The sequence below is a fragment of the Stegodyphus dumicola genome, chromosome 11, assembly GCF_044657685.1.
Source record: "Stegodyphus dumicola isolate Sdum_Otavi_A_Nest chromosome 11, ASM4465768v1".
Taxonomy (NCBI): domain Eukaryota; kingdom Metazoa; phylum Arthropoda; class Arachnida; order Araneae; family Eresidae; genus Stegodyphus; species Stegodyphus dumicola.
The window spans coordinates 42455821-42472542 of record NC_140778.1 but is presented as its reverse complement, the minus strand read 5'-3'; the positions used below and the strand labels follow the sequence as shown (position 1 = coordinate 42472542).

The 16722-nt window shown below is 33.7% G+C and overlaps 1 protein-coding gene across 1 annotated transcript in view; it reads right to left on the bottom strand.

The window, feature by feature from the left end:
* Window positions 1–16249, bottom strand: part of LOC146993907 (ribosomal protein S6 kinase beta-2-like) — a 63859-nt gene extending 47610 nt beyond the window's left edge. Inside the window, exons 1-2 of the mRNA XM_085826274.1 lie at window positions 16160–16249; window positions 14325–14396 (exon numbers count right to left, since the gene is read on the bottom strand). Of these exons, the coding sequence (XP_085682400.1) occupies window positions 14325–14396; window positions 16160–16249 (162 nt within the window). The remainder of the gene's footprint in view (window positions 1–14324; window positions 14397–16159) is intronic.
* Window positions 16250–16722: the final 473 nt, after the last annotated feature.

Below are 16722 nucleotides of genomic sequence, written 5' to 3'. Positions count from 1 at the left end.
AAGAGGGGATGACTACATGACGCCACAAGCAGAGAATCGAACTTAAAGCCCAAGACCAGGAGAGGCAGCAATGTGTGGAATGTCAGGGTTAAAGTTGTTCCTGATAGGTATGTTACGATAAATCATGATAAATTAGCAAAAAACAATTTTTTATTACATACGATAAATACAATAAGTGAGCAAATACAATACAAAATACAATAGAATACGAGTTATAATACGACAATTTATGTACAATATATACAAAAGATGAAGTTGCATGAAAGATAGTTTAAGTAGGAAAATTAGTGTCCCTGGTAAGGAAGGCCGCTAATGGTCTGATTTTAATATCTTCTGGAAACACGGTGTAGTCGAAAACCTTAAAATGATTCATGTACGAGCAATTTCTCGCCTTATCAAAAAATTTCCGATTTTTGGATTATGGATAACATCACCAACGTCGCTATCAAAAACATGCCTATTAATGTTATCACGAAATATGTCAGCATTTTAAATGCCTGTCTTGAAAATAATTATTTCCCCTATAAATGGAAAACTGCTAAAGTAATTTTATTACCCAAGCCTGGTAAAAATGCTACCTCCCCGGAGGGTTACAAACCAATTAGCTTACTGCCCGGTCTGGGCAAAATCTACGAACGTGTTATCTATAAGAGAATCGAGCCTTACATGGATAAGATACCTCCTGAACAGTTTGGCTTCCGTAAGAAATTGTCTACGACCAAGCAGCTTGTCCGACTATGTGAATACATCGGTTCTGCACTTTTCAAACATCAGAGTGTCGCCTTACTCATGCTAGATGTGGCGAAAGCTTTCGACTGCGTCTGGCATGAGGGGCTTATTCTCAAGCTTATATCCTTGGATTTTGACAGAGACCTGATATTACTCATTTATTCTTTTATTAAACACAGAAAATTCTTTGTCAATATTGGTAACGACAACTCTGATCCCAGAAGACTCAAGGATCAATTTTGGGACCAATTCTTTTTATATTTTATGTTGCCGAGTTCCCTAAAATATGCACAGACCCTAATTTTTATTTAGGATGTTACTCCGATGACACGGCGCTTGCATACAAGTCTCACAATCAAGAACTTGCCATTTCTAAATTGCAGGATAAAATTCCAGAAATTGAGCAATGGTGCACGAAATGGCGCATAGCCATCAATGCACAAAAATCCCAGCTTATAATTATAGGAAAAAGGCACTCTAGAAGTCCATTTGTAAACAAACTTAAAATCTTTAATGTCGAAGTTCCGCTTGTGAACAAAGCTACATACCTTGGTGTTGTATTAAACAATAAACTCACATGGAAAGACCACATCCAAAAAGTAAGAGGCAAAACAGTTGCGGCTATCAGAGATCTTATTCCATTAATCGGAAAAAATTCAAAACTTGACCTACGAAGAAAAAGACATATTTATACTGCCATTATTCGGCCTATCTTTTCTTACGCGTCTCCAGCCTGGGCGACTTATACGAAAAATGAAATCAAGAAATTACAGATCACTCAAAACAAATTTTTAAGGCAAATCACGAATGCTCATTTTTATGTTTCCAATGAAACTCTACACATAGATTTAAAAATAGAGAATATCGAGAATTTCCTCCATAATGCAAATCGGAAATTTTTTGATAAGGCGAGAAATTGCTCGTACATGAATTACTTTAAAGTTTTCGACTACACCGTGTTTCCTGAAGATATCAAAATCAGACCATTAGCGGCCTTCCTTACCAGGGACACTAATTTTCCTACTTAAACAGTCTTTCATGCAACTTCATCTTTTTTGTATATATTGTACATAAATTTTCGTATTATAACTCGTATTCTTTTGTATTTTGTATTGTATATGCTCACTTATTGTATTTATCTTATGTAATAAAATTGTATTTTGCTAATATATCATGTTTTTTCGTAGCATACCTATCATGAACAACTTTAACTCTGACACTCCACACATTGTTGCCTCTCCTGGTCTTGGGCTTTAAGTTCGATTCTCTGCTTGTGGCGTCATGTGGTCACCCCCTCTTTATTTCAATTCCTATTGCCTCCTATCACTCGGTCCAGACACTTTTATGTCATGTGCCCTTTGGGCGTACTTGTCATGAGCCGGACACGTTGCATCACATGCAATATTTCGGCATAATTTGTAATGAATGAATGAAAAAGAAGTAACGAGAAATTGTGTACCCGTATGTATTCGTTACTCGGTGAACCAGTACTCGTTACTATCGTATCGTTACTCGTTACTTTCGGTAAAATCGATCGGTATCCGTATCCTGACTCTTTTTTATCGGTCTGCGGCCCTAAAAAGGGCCTTGAAACGTCGCATTGCATTGAATCACGTGAGCTATTCTACCCCACTGGAACTGGGTAGTGCTGCGATAGGGAGTTGGGTAGAAATAATTCACTTTATTTTGGCTATTATTTTTTGGTACACTGGATTCATTATTAATTTTTCTATTGCTGTCAGGGCTTAGTTTCTAAAGTCAGAAGGGTGTACGGTAGGCAGTCAGGAAAACAGGAAAATATAAAATAAAAAATAAAGAAAGAAAGGAAATAAATATTACAATAATAACATGAATTAGTAATTAAAATAACAAAATTACTTATTAAAAAACTTAATATTTAAAATAATAAAAAATAGTGATTAAAATAATGAATAATTAAAGTAACATAATAATTAGCAACTGAAATATAAAATACTTATAAGTACAATTTAATAAAAATGTAAAAACAAATAAAAATTAAAATAGATTTTAAATTTGTGATGACTAATTAAATAATAAAGTAAAATACCAGATCTTGTCTTATTGGCTTAGTATCGTTTCGTCCTTTCTCATTTCATCCCCAGCTCGAAAAAGTGTTATTTCGTTCGCTGCCTTTCCCCACCAATTCTCTCTTTCCCGTTTCATCCGATGTTTGAAAAATATGTGTTTACTTTACGATAAGGCGAACGTCTGTTTACTTCAATTAAAATGGTTTAGAAAAGATGACTGTTTCTACTTCGACTTAGCTTTTGATTTTTTAATATTATTTAATATTTTATGCAGACAAATTATGCTGAGCAGAATAATGAATTTCAGACATGTTCAAAAGGTGCGTATCTGAATATAATAACATTTTTGTCGTATAGTATGCATTTTTTTAATATCACACATTTCTAAAGCAACAGAAGTACGTTATCACTATTTTGGCACACACATCAAAAACATGTATAATTAAGATTAATGTTACATTCCTTATTAAAAGTAATGGGTCCTCATTAAATGCAACCATTCATGCTTTTAGAGGATTTTACATGTGGTGGTCTTACGAAGATGATGTTCATTACCAATGTTTGTTTATGTTCCCAAAAATAGAGATGTCATAAAAGGTGACCTCTTAGAGATGTCGTAAATAGATGACTTGCTATAATTATTTTCCGATAGATAATGGAATTAATGTAATTTAATGTCAATAACTCGAGGAAGCATATTTAAATACGGTGCAACAAAAATACAGAAGTATTTTAAATGACGAAAATATGTCAAATTTAAAAAAAAAAAAAAAAAAAAAAAAAAAAAAATTTGAACAAATTATGAAATCTAACTTTTAATGTCGTCTTCTGGTTTCTATATTTATATCTGGCAAAGTTTTATACTTGTTATGAAAAAATAAAAATACAAGAAGTTTGAGTCCCGTAGGACAAAGATTGACCGGGAAATTTAGTTTCAAGATTTGCAATGTTTGATACCATTTGAACTTGCCTTCGGGTATCGCTTAATTGAGTTAGAATAATTCGAGGAAATAAGTTTAAATGAAGTGCAGAAAAAATAAGCATAATTTAATTAGTCGTAGAAGGAAGTCATGCGGAATCCATATCAAATTTTCACTTTTTCATAATGACCATAAAACTTTCCCAAATGCAAATACAGAAACTGGGAGACCGCATTAAAGATTAGCTTTCGTTATTTGTCCGTTATTCGTTATTTCGTTTGCTGCTTCTCCCCATTCCTTTCATCAGAACCGCTAATGACGAAAGGGTGAATTTCTAGTAAAGCATGTATATTAATGTTCATTATACATTTGTCACATTTTTGCTTTCTTTCAAAACAGCGATAATGTGGTTCTAAACAGCGATAATATTGTTTTATAAATTAATAAAATGGGCCATATGTTATAAAAACCTAATTATATTTAGATACACACCTTTTGCACATGTTTTAAATCCATTATTCTAATCAGAATGTCTACAGAAAATATTGAATCAATATTAGAAATCAAAGCTAAGTGAGATTGAAGTAGTAAGAGTCATATCGTCTAACCTGTTTTAATTGAAGAAAACAGGTGCTTGCTTTATCGTAAAGTGAACACCTATTTTGCAAACAGCGAAGAGCCCACCAGCGCTCGAGCGGTAAAGTCGCTGAAGACTAATAGTTCGTTCCGGTGTTCAATTCCCGGCTAACGGCTGGCTGCACGGGCGTTTTCGTGGCTTTCCCCATGTGTAACTTGCATATGAGCCAGTTTCCTTTAAAAAGTCCTCCACGAAGGCATCCCTTCCCTTAGGCAATAGCCCTAGTGTGCATTGCCGTAACCAAATAATCCGAAACGGAAAAAAAGGGAATTGGTGGGGGAAGGCAGCGACGAAACGTCGTTTTAGAAGAATAGGCTACATAACCAAATTTCTATCTATACTCTGGTAAAATAATAAAAGTCAAGTAACTTACTTAGTGATAAATAAATATTATAAAGATATATATATATATATATATATATATATGTACTTTACATTTAATTATAATTTCTTTAAAATATACATATTTACGTTTTGTAGTATTACCGTTTGCAATAAAATGGGAGGTGCACATCTAGATGTTATAACGGGCCCATATACAAAATTTCAACGTTCTACAACTAATCTTTTTTGAGTTATGCGAAATGCATATATACGTACTTACATATCACGAAAAAATCCCTTTCAAGTATCAACTTAATCATTAGTCATAAGTATCAGCTTAATGTCATAATCATTAGTCATAAGTATCAGCTTAGAGTAAATGGGATTACATTTAACAATCCGTTTCTGGAAAAAAAAAAAAAAAATGTGTTTGTACGTACAGACGTCATCCAAAAAAATAATTCACATGGATTCTGTAATCGTCAAAAATGGATATTTCCGTTGAAATATGATTCCCAAAAATTTTTCTCGATTACAATACTTACTTCCTTTTTATTTCGTACAAGGAAGTAAAGAACTTATATTATGCTACATATTCTTATTTAAACAATACCTAAGTGCAGTATATAAATATTTCAAATCAATAAAATCTCCCTATGGCACGCTCAAGAAAAAAATCAATATTCATCTAAATTTTCAAATTACAAACATAATATGCACTATAAATCTAAATGTGAAAAGTAAATACAAAATAACGCTTCACGCTATCAAAATTGATCATTTTCTTAAATATCAACAACTAAACAATATTTCAACTAAAACACATAATGTAAACAAGAGTTTGGCCGATGAGTTAACCAAAAAAGTTCGAAATTATCAATGAAAAATGTGGCACACGGGTATTGTTAGCAAATGTATCATTCGTATTCCAACAGCAACCGCATCATTCGTATTCGCATAGAAACCGTATCATTCGTATTCGCATAGAAACCGCATCATACGTATTCGAATAGCAACCGCATCATTCGTACTCGAATAAACCGCATCATACGACAGATGCGAGTAACGAACAGATGCGAGTAACGAAATGAATTTGTGAGTACCGAATAGGTACTTAGAGTCAACCGATGTACCCGTTACTCGGTAACGAATACATGCGATTTGCTCCAGCTCTGCTAATCTCTGCTTATTATTACACCTTACAGATTCTTTGTTACCGCCTCTCTACTGCACCGAATCAAGCTCCATGCACCTACTCTGTATGCAAATTATTATTTATACTTTAATAGTTATCTCACCTTAATTTACCCTGCTTTGCCACCTATGTTTCTTTTGCCCGAGGGCACGGTGCTTACGCACCTCTATTCAAAAAATTAAATGCTAATATCTGAGGCCGGATAATTATTGGTTAATACTCTTAGCAGTAAATACCAAGTACTAGAATGACGACTTGACTTGACTGTTAATTCTCGTCATGGACGAAGAGGATGAAGGACGTAAGAGCTCAGAGCTCCTGCAAAGCAATGTGAACCCGAATACGGCGCCGCCAGCTGGTAATTCTACCGCTGCCTCATCTCAATTAAGGATCTCCACCGATATGGACACGACTACTCCTCCACCTGCCTCTCCCTCAGCGATGGAATTGTCGAAAAGCGCAATACAGATCTACGCCTTGAAGAATCGACATACTGATTTGCTTTTTGATATTCAGCGACTGCAGCGATCGGACAACCCAGCCAAGGACCAGATGATCAAGCAAATGACCAACGAGGGTGAGCGCATTTTATTTTCTCTCCACACCTTATGCACAAACCTCGGAGTAAACCTCTTTACCCTTCCTGCCACTGAAGATGAATTTTTTAAAGAGTGTCAGGCTAAATCTTCAAAACCCCCTATTTCGGAACACACCACTCCAAATTCTCCTAAAACCACCCCTACAGAAAAACCAAAAACCCCAATAGAAACTCCTAAATCTGACCCAAAAAACGCACACGCCCTACAGATTCTGAAGGCTTTGTAATACCACCTAAACATTTAATTGCAAAAAAACCACAAACCAAACCCATCTCTACTGAATCTAATAATATAACCACTCCAAATTCTTTTAATGTCATCCAAACAAATACAACAGAACAGTCTACACAGCAGCCGACAGACATTCCAATTCAAAAAGTACAGGCACCCCCACCAATTTTTATTAAGCCTAGAGCTGATTGGTTCTTCCTCCTAAATCAACTCAAAAGACACGCACCGACAGTCCAATCAAAACAGAACATAGACTTTTTAAAATTAACCACTTCAGATGAAACCGACTACAGGACTGTCGTTAGATTTTTAACAGACAACACTATTGAATTTAAATCACACACCCTTAAATCCGACAGGCCACTAAAAATAGTTATTAGGGGATTACCCTCAAACACACCACTCAGTGTTGTGCAGACTGCGGTGGAAGTACTCGGTTTCAAGATTCATAAGATATCACAACTAAAAAGATGGAAGACAAAAATGCCGATGCCTCTATTCTACGTCCAGATCTACAATAGCCTTAAAGCAGAAGAAATTTACAATATCACAGAGCTCCTTGGAACTGAAGTTGCCATGGAGCACTTTAAAGGACAGAAAGGCCCTTCACAGTGCTGGCGCTGTCAAGGGTTCTTTCACTCATCAGAAGTGTGTACTCTCCCTAGAAAATGTGTGAAGTGTGCAGGTCCACACCAAGCAAAAGACTGTCCGAAACCTTTTGAAGCACCCAACAAATGTGCAAACTGCGCAGGAAACCATGCAGCAAACTGGCGTTCCTGCCCAAGATTTCCAGGCTCCAAAAACAGATCAAATTCGAAACCGAGCACCAAACCCAGTCTGACCGCTGAAAAAACCAACGCAGACAAAATTAATATCCAAAACAACACACAATTCCCAACACTGTCGGCTGCACCTACACCCAGTGCAAATAATATTCGCCCTGGAGTTTCTTTCTCCGCAGCACTTACTGGTATGCAACAAGCTGCACCCCAAATTATTCCAAATTTATCGGTCCCCTTAGGAGCTAATTCGACGCTAAATTGCACCGAAATCCTTTTGGCAATCATTCAAATTTCAAACCAGCCTGGTATTGACCAGAGCAGACTTCTTTTGGCATTCAAAAACGCCTTACCGCAGCTCAGAGTGGCTCCATCTGGTGCTGACGCGGCTTACTACATCTTTGAGAGTTATATTACTCTCCAATTCTCTGATATCCCCAGACAGTAAAATTCAATACCTTGAAAGGATTGAAAAACTTAAAACTATGCACTTGGAATGCAAATGGCATTCTATCCAAATTCCATGAGTTTCGAGACTATGTGGAAGAGAAGGATTTTGACATTATTTTTGTCCAAGAGACCAAACTCCAGCCAGGGAGAGCTCCCAAGCTTGAAAATTATGCATTATATAAAAATGACAGACAAGCTTCTAATACTCGTGATGTCTATCATGGTGGCACATGTGTCTATATTAAAAATTCAATACCACACAAAAGAATTGACACTCCGAGTATGAGTAAACTCGAGGCAACAATCATCGAAATTTTCATTCAAAATTCGCCCTCCCTTGTAATGATCTCTGCCTATCTTCCACCAGGTGGAAATTTACCTGTGGTTGATTTTAACAAATTGCTCACCTTTTCCAACAATCTAATCATAGCTGGTGATTTAAATTGTCACTACCAGCATTGGCGTTGCCATAGATCAAACCCTGCTGGTCGTGGCCTTCTAAAATGGGCTCAGTGCGCCCAATTTAAAATTATTGCGCCGGATTCCCCTACTAGATATGGTTCACGGGGTGCCCCTTCATTCATCGATTTGGCACTTTTTCGAAACATCCCCTTTGGATATCACGTGACTGTGGAAAACTGTTTATCCTCAGATCACAACCCCGTAATCATAGACCTTAACTGCACTATCTTTAATCAAAATTCTCCGGCACTCGTCTCTACAAACTGGGACAATTTTAGTTTCAAACTTAAAAGTAAAAGTTTGCCCTCCCTTGAAATTAAATCCAGCCATGATATAGACTCGGCAGTTGATCACTTAACGACCATTTTAACAGATACTTATAAGGAAGTATCAAAACCCACCCTCAGACCCAATTTTCGTAAATTACCTCAAGAAATTAAACTCAAAATTAAAGAAAAGAATAAAGTACGGAGACTTTGGCAAAGAAATAGAAATCCTGGCTTAAAAATTCAACTCCGTGCTCTCCAAAATGAGATCAAGGCATCATGTGACCATTTCTTCCAATCACAGTACACGAATTACATTCAGTCCCTAACGACCAATGATAACAGTCTTTGGCGCGCATCAGCCCGCCTACGCAAACACAAATCTAACATTCCGTCCTTAGCTAAGGACGCAGTGGTGGCTCACACAGACGCTGAGAAATCCGAATTAATTGCGGATTCTCTTCAAACTCAATTTACACCACATAATGAAGGAATTTTTGCGAACAGCGCAAGTTCTTTCCCACAAGATGTTGAACGTTTCCTCTCCTCGCCTTTTGCGAGAGAAATACAATACACATCCATGAGCGAGGTAAGTGAATACATTACCAAGCTCAAACCCAAAAAAGCCCCTGGTATGGACTCTATTTCTAATCGTATGATTAAAAATTTACCCACCCACTATCTATTTTTCTTAGTAATGCTTATAAATTTTATGATACAGCATTGCTATTTTCCTCAAAGCTGGAAACAAGCACTTATTGTGCCTATTCCAAAACCAGGCCAAAGCCTTTCTAACCCTCAAAATTATAGACCTATCAGCCTCCTATCCTCGTTATCCAAGATATACGAGTTTGTGTTACTTAAACGCCTGAATGATTTTCTCCGAAATCACAACGTTCTGATTGATGAACAATTTGGATTTCGAGCAAAACACTGCACCACGCACCAGCTGCTGAGGACAGTGGAGTTCATTCACGAAGGGTTTCGTAACAAAATGCTTACTGGCGCTTTATTTCTTGACATAGCCAAAGCATTTGATAGGACTTGGCATATAGGAATTATTATCAAGCTCATACGACTTGACGTTTCGGCCCATTTAATTCATATAATTAATTCGTACCTCACTAATAGATCTTTTTCTGTACGAGTTAATTCTATCATTTCGACACCCCGTCCTATACTAAGCGGCGTCCCCCAAGGGTCACTTTTAGGCCCAATTTTGTTCAACATTTTCATAAAGGACATACCAAAATCACCAAGTATCACTCTTGCACTTTATGCAGATGATACGGCCATCCTAGCTCAACACAAACGCCTGGAAAACTTAGTCCAAAACATTCAGAGTTATCTCTCTAGCCTTGAGCACTGGCTCATCACTTGGAAAATAAAAATTAATGTTGCTAAATGTGCTGCTATGATATTCAAACGTAGCCCCCTCCCGTACCCTTCCATTAATATTAAATTCTTTGACGACTATGTTCCCTGGTCAAACTCTTACAAGTACCTAGGAGTTGTACTTGATTCAAAATTAACCTGGCGCCTTCACATTGAAAATGTTCTCAACAAAGCAAAAGGTGCCAGAGCCCAACTTTACCCATTTTTAGCTCGAAAGAGCAATCTGTCAATTAAAAACAAAATCCTTCTCTATACTTCCATAATAAGACCTGTCTTTATGTATGCATGTACAATCTGGGGTACTGCTGCAAAAACTCATGTGAAAAAACTTCAATCTTTTCAAAGTAAAACCTTACGTATGGCCCTAAACGCAGCTTGGTACGTCCGTACAGATGTGATTCATTCGGACCTTAACATTAAACCTGTTGATTACCTTATCAAAAAACATAGTCAAAATTTATTCCTCAAAATTGAACAGATTGATAACCGAGCACTTCAGCAGATGCCAGCCTACGATCCTGCTATTCGCAGCTCACAGAGGAGACCAAGAACCGTGATTGGCCGAGAGTTCGGCATCTACCCTCCATCTAAAAGGGCAAGACACGCCCTCTCTACATCAGTACCAGCTCCCGCGCCATGAAGGAAGGAAGTCTTTTCAGCGAGCTGCCATATAATTGCTTATTACCATCTTTACCTGCAACCAAGATCTTCAAGCAAAGTTATCAATCTGTTCGCATAGAATCACATCTCCCGCAGATTTTTAAAATCTGCCCATGAATATTTTCAACGCGTTCATATTTATTATTTGCACTATCCTACACAAGCCACATGCCAATGAGCCTATTAATCTTAAAATCTTTCCTCTCCGCTTTCTGCTTTAGTGTTGTATTGTGTACAAAATTTATAAAAACCAGAAAAAAAAGTATAAAATATTAAATACAAAAAAATTATAAAATCTAAAAACTTATAAAAAATATCATGATTATTAAGTTTTTATTATCTCATCTCTATCCCTAAACTTTCTTGAGCCAGTGGCTCCCTCTATGCAAAATTTTTTCCCATTTCTGCTCGCTTTTATTAATTCTGATGAGGAGGTAAATGGTTTTGAACCATAGGAACTCCGTAATTTTCAAATCATTGGCATTGGCATTGACTGTTAATGTAAAAGCGCGTTCGTCAGCTACGTTTCGAGTGTGGATGGGCCTTTACAGGACTTGAACAGTGGAACTTTGTAACTGAACAAGAAATTATATCTATTCATAGAATTGAAGAGAAAAGTACCAGCACAAAAAAACGGAGCAACTTAAACAACTTACAAATGTTTGCTAAATAATAGAAATGTTTACTAAAGTAAACAAATAAATAGTAAGTTTTTTTTTTTTTTTTTTTTTGTTGCAAATTTTGATACCCTTTAGATCATAATTGCTCGTTATTTCATAAATTACGGTTTCATATTTTTAATTGTATAATTTCTGCATTCCATCTTACCAGATTTAAATTGATGATCTATAATCTAGAGTAACCCCTAACCTGGAATCACCGTGAGTCCCGATTATGGATTTTGTACTGTATTATATTACAGATTTTATATTAAAATACGGCATTACATTTGATCACAAAGCACAACTGAATGTGTGTTTGGAATATGCCAAAGTCTATGAGCTAAATTTTATTGATACCTATTCTTTTCCTCATTCCTTTTTTCATAATTTTACAGACTGTATATAAGTAATATAATTTGTTCTAGTTACTTTTATCGTCATTTCCCAAACATGTGTTCTCTCTCTCTCTATATATATGTATATACATAATTTATCAAGCAAAGCAGTAACTATAAACTTATATATATACATATGTGTATATATATACTATAAAGCATCTAATGTAAAAGTAAACTGGAGTTAAAGCAAGGCAATTCTTTAGCAATATTAATCATTGCATCCTTGTATAAGAGGTTTAACACAAAATCTAAACAATTCAAAATTTAAAAAAGAATCAATGTAGTACACAAATTCAAAAACAAAAAATGCAAAATTTTACTTTAGATGCTTAGAAGTTTATTTTACTTCAATCCTGCAGCTATAATGCAGGACGGGTATAAAAAATTTGTTTTTTATTTTTGCCTCTTATTAAGTTTCTTTATGTATTTATATGCATTGGATGGCCAATAGGTCTATTAACATTTGAAAATTCAATAATTTATGAAATAATGAAGGTAAAGACATAAAAACTGACACACATGCTTGAATTGGCATTGAGTTTTACTGAAAGAAAAAATACAAAAAAAAAAAGCTAGCATACCACACTGGGCAGCAAAATGACAGTGACACCGCATTGAGAATTGTGTATAAAATGAGTTGTAGTAAAAGAGAGAATCATTCCCTTTATGATTTTGTCACTTTTCTATTCTTGCGTACGGGTGTTGGTCACGGTGCGTTGCAGATTTATCATATCAATTATTATTGGACCACTTTTTCTTCAAGAAAATGCATTGTTCTGCTACTCAAACTGGCAGTGCGATGGATGAGAGGTACACTGATATGTTGCAGAATCGCATTATCTCTAGCCTGGCTAATAAAGACCTGTTGGAGGGTATGACTTTTGTGCAGGATGGCACTTCATCCCACATTGCTACGCATGTGAACGATTCCTTGCCCACATCGTGAGGTTACCTGAAATTACATGTCTACTGTGATCGTTTGACCTCATTAGGGATACTACAAGACAACTGATGGCAATTTCTCACCATACCTACAAATATTCTGTACAGTGCTGTTCATAACACTTTCCCTCGACTATATAAGTATTGTTGGTGAATGATGGCCAACATGTTGAAAATTTGTTATTAAGACAATAATCTTTGCTAAAAAATTAATTGTTATGCTAATTATTGCTTTTGTTATCATAAGAAGTGCCCATCTGTTGGTCATTTTAAGCATCTTTTTTTCTTTCAATAAAACCCCATGACATTTCATGCATATGTGTCTATTTTTACTTCCTTTACTGCATTATTCAGTGAACTATTGAATTTTCAAATGTTAACAGACTTATGGGTCACTCAATATATTAAAATTAGGTAGTATTTTAATTAAAGCAAATAGTATCATGCAACTTCACTGTATTTCAGTATTAAAGTAAATGACTACTTGGCATTTCTTGGCAAGAATTTTACTGACTATTGGACTCAAACAGTTTAAGAAACATGATTGAAACAAAAGAAGATGATTATTTTTTTTTTTTAATTTTGAAATGCTTTGAGCTGTAAAATGTTTTATCAAATATGTTGAAATAATTTCAAAAATATGGATTTGAAACATGTAGCATTAAGTAAAAAAGTGTTACAATACTTTTTTTTTTCAATATTTAAATAAATAAGTGATGAGAGAGCTTTTTTCCTAAGCCTGCCTATGCATCTTTACCATATCTGAGAATTAATTTTATAGTAAAAATTTAAGCCCTTTATAAAAATTTTCCAATTTAAAAAAATTGGAACCTTGAACCTTAAAAATTTTTCATTTCTAGCATTCCTGCTGTTTTATAAAAACTGATGAAACAGTTTAAAGAAGTAAAGAATCAAAAAGTATTCGAAAAAAGGTTTTTGCTTCAATAAACATCTCATCTTTGGCATAGACATTAGCTCTGACGTAAATATTATTTTTTTTTTCCCAGTTCTAAACAAAACACAGTTTCATTACTATTATGAAAATGAATAAAACTGTTTTCAATTTTCCATTCAAGCTCACCATACCAGGCAATGAAGTGTCTGCAGTTGGCAGTAACTATGCATTCATCATAGACAGTATTTTAACTTTTAATTTTAGCTATGTTGAAAGACTTTTGTTCAAGCTAAAATGAGATAGGAAAAATTAAATAAATTACATTTAAGCTGAATGAAGGCAAAGTTGTCTTCTCTCTCTTTCTTCCAAAAAGAACAACTTTATATTTTTTCTGTTTTTAAAACTGGCTATTCATTTGAAAATGAAAAGAAGATGAAAGAGTCTGACTTAATTTATCATGTGATAAAATTGCATTTCAGAACATTTCCATTAATCATTCATTTGCATATTCTTTGCAGTTTGCAAATTGTACAACCAGACTTGGTGTTGCATTTTCTCTGTCAGGTAATGTATACAAAGTAAAATAGCACAGCAAGAAAGAAAACTAAATTAGTAAAAAATTAAATCTTTAACATGAAAACAAAGGAATTAACTCAGTAAAAAAATTTAAAAGAGAAAAATATACATATACATCTATTTAATACAAAGAAAACTATAAATTTTTGTATTTACATGGACTCTCCGCAATATACTGCACTCAGTTCTCGAGTGGGCAATATCAGTTTTCTTTCTCATAATTTTAGCCTAAATAATCAAAGAATAAAATGTTAAAAAATTTACACTGGTTCTTAGTTTCAATGATTTTTCATGTGAAAAATTCAATATATTCATAAAGAACATTAAACATTAGCAACTACATATAACAGAAAACAGGCAGTGAAAAATGCATAAATATATGAAAGTAATTTAACAAATATTCTCTATTTCTATAAAGCTAATATAAATTAATTTCAAAAATAAAAAAATTTATTATTACTGCAAACTAATTTACAGTATCATTTAAATTCTAAGAGCATATGTAAATTAAGTGCATGTATCTAAAACCATGAAAAAATAGATAATTCCAAAAAATTTTAATCTCAAATATTTTTTAAGGAATTTTTAAGACCAAATTAATTTGCATAAGTGAATAATTGTTGAGCAGGCAGGAGACACTTAGGGATAGTTGGCTCCAAACCTAACTCTTCAATTACTCAATTTGTGTTTTGCCATCCATATAGGCTAGAGTACAGTAAATTTTAAAAAAAAAAAAAAAATAAAAAAAAAAAATCAAATGTTGTCAATTATTAAAAAACAAATTTAAATTAGTAGGAATTTTGAGAAATTTAGCAAGTAAAATAACTAGAAATTAAAATATTCGTGTAGGGAAAGTTTTCAATAGGCAAGTTTCTAAATTACTTTGGTTTTCTACTCTTAATTATATTGACATTTAATTAATATTTTAATTAAATGTCAATTAAATTTAATGATTTAATTAAAATATTCGTTTTCTACTCTTAACTATTTTTGGTTTCTACTGGAATTTGGTTTTCTACTCTTAATTATATTGACATTTAATTATTATTTTAATTTAAATTAATAATTAAATATTTAATTAAAATATTCATGTAGGAGAAGTTTTCAATAGGCAAGAGTTTCTAAATTACTTTGGTTTTCTAAAAAATTTGGTTTTCTACTCTTAATTATATTGACATTTAATTAATAATTTAATTCCTAGTCATTTTACTTCCTAATTTTTAAATGAACAATTATTCACTTAATGCAAATTAATTTGGTCTTAAAAATTCTGTAAAAAAAATTTTGAGATTAATATTTGGAATTATATATTTTTTCATGGTTTTAGATATGTGCACTTAATTTACACATGCTCTTAGAATTTAAATGGTATTGTAAATTAGTTCGCAGCAATAATTAATTTTTTATTTTTGCAATTAAAATTTCTTAATTTATATTAGTTTTATACGAATAGAGAATATTTGTTAAATTCAAATATCATTCCTTGCAGCAATGGCACAAGAAAATTATTTAAATTTACTATATTTTCGTGAAACAATATATGAAAGTAGACATTCAAACAAAATATACAAAATATCAGCCATTGTTTTATGTATAATATTGTTTATATTATAAGCATATGGAATGTAAACATTACAACACACAGTGTTAAGTGTCACCCATAATCTTATAAATCTCAAACACAACATGTTATTTATACTCAGTCTGTTGCATTAGTTTAATTTAACAGCAATGCATTAAAATATAAGAATTTTCATATGCATTTCCTACACAAATAACAATCTCAATGCCAAAGAAAGTGAACTTATTAGCAGGTAATAACTCAGGTTGTAAAAACATGCCGAATAATGATTATTGGAGAAGTCAAATGACAAGAATCAGCATTCATGTTTGACTTTTCCAATAAAGGTAATAATTTACCCAATAACATTACCAGATATTACAAAAATAGCAACTTCCATTACCAGCTACAGAAGATCTCTGTAAATTACAAATGTGTCTTTCACAAAAGAACTCCAGTTCAGGGAAGGTGTAATATCAACCAACAATTCCTTAATATTTCTGATTTTATCTCCAGCCATAAGGAATCAAAGGGCTTAACTACAAGAAAACTAAAGAAGCGTAACTCATTCATCTGCAAAAATATACGAAACAGACCATGATCACAGAATGCTCTAAAACTCTTAACCAGGGAGAATGCCTAAAGCTAATTAGACAATTTTTACATTTTAACATGAAATCAGGCTCTTCTAAGTAAAGTCACTATCTTTAGCTAATGACTTTACTTAGCTTGCTTAATGTCTAATAATCTTTACTTATGCATATTTGTTTCAATGCAAATATGCTGATTGGAAACTCACATTGTTGCCAAAATGGCACATAAAGATAGAAGATGGGATGTTGAGAAGATTCTCAACATGCCTCTACCATCTCTATGCACATAATCATCACAGCACAAATCATCCTTCTCAGTGCAGATTTCAAGCAGAATGCTTGACTACATGATTGCAGAGTTTGCAAAACAAGTTCTATATCTATAGGCTTGCAAATGGAA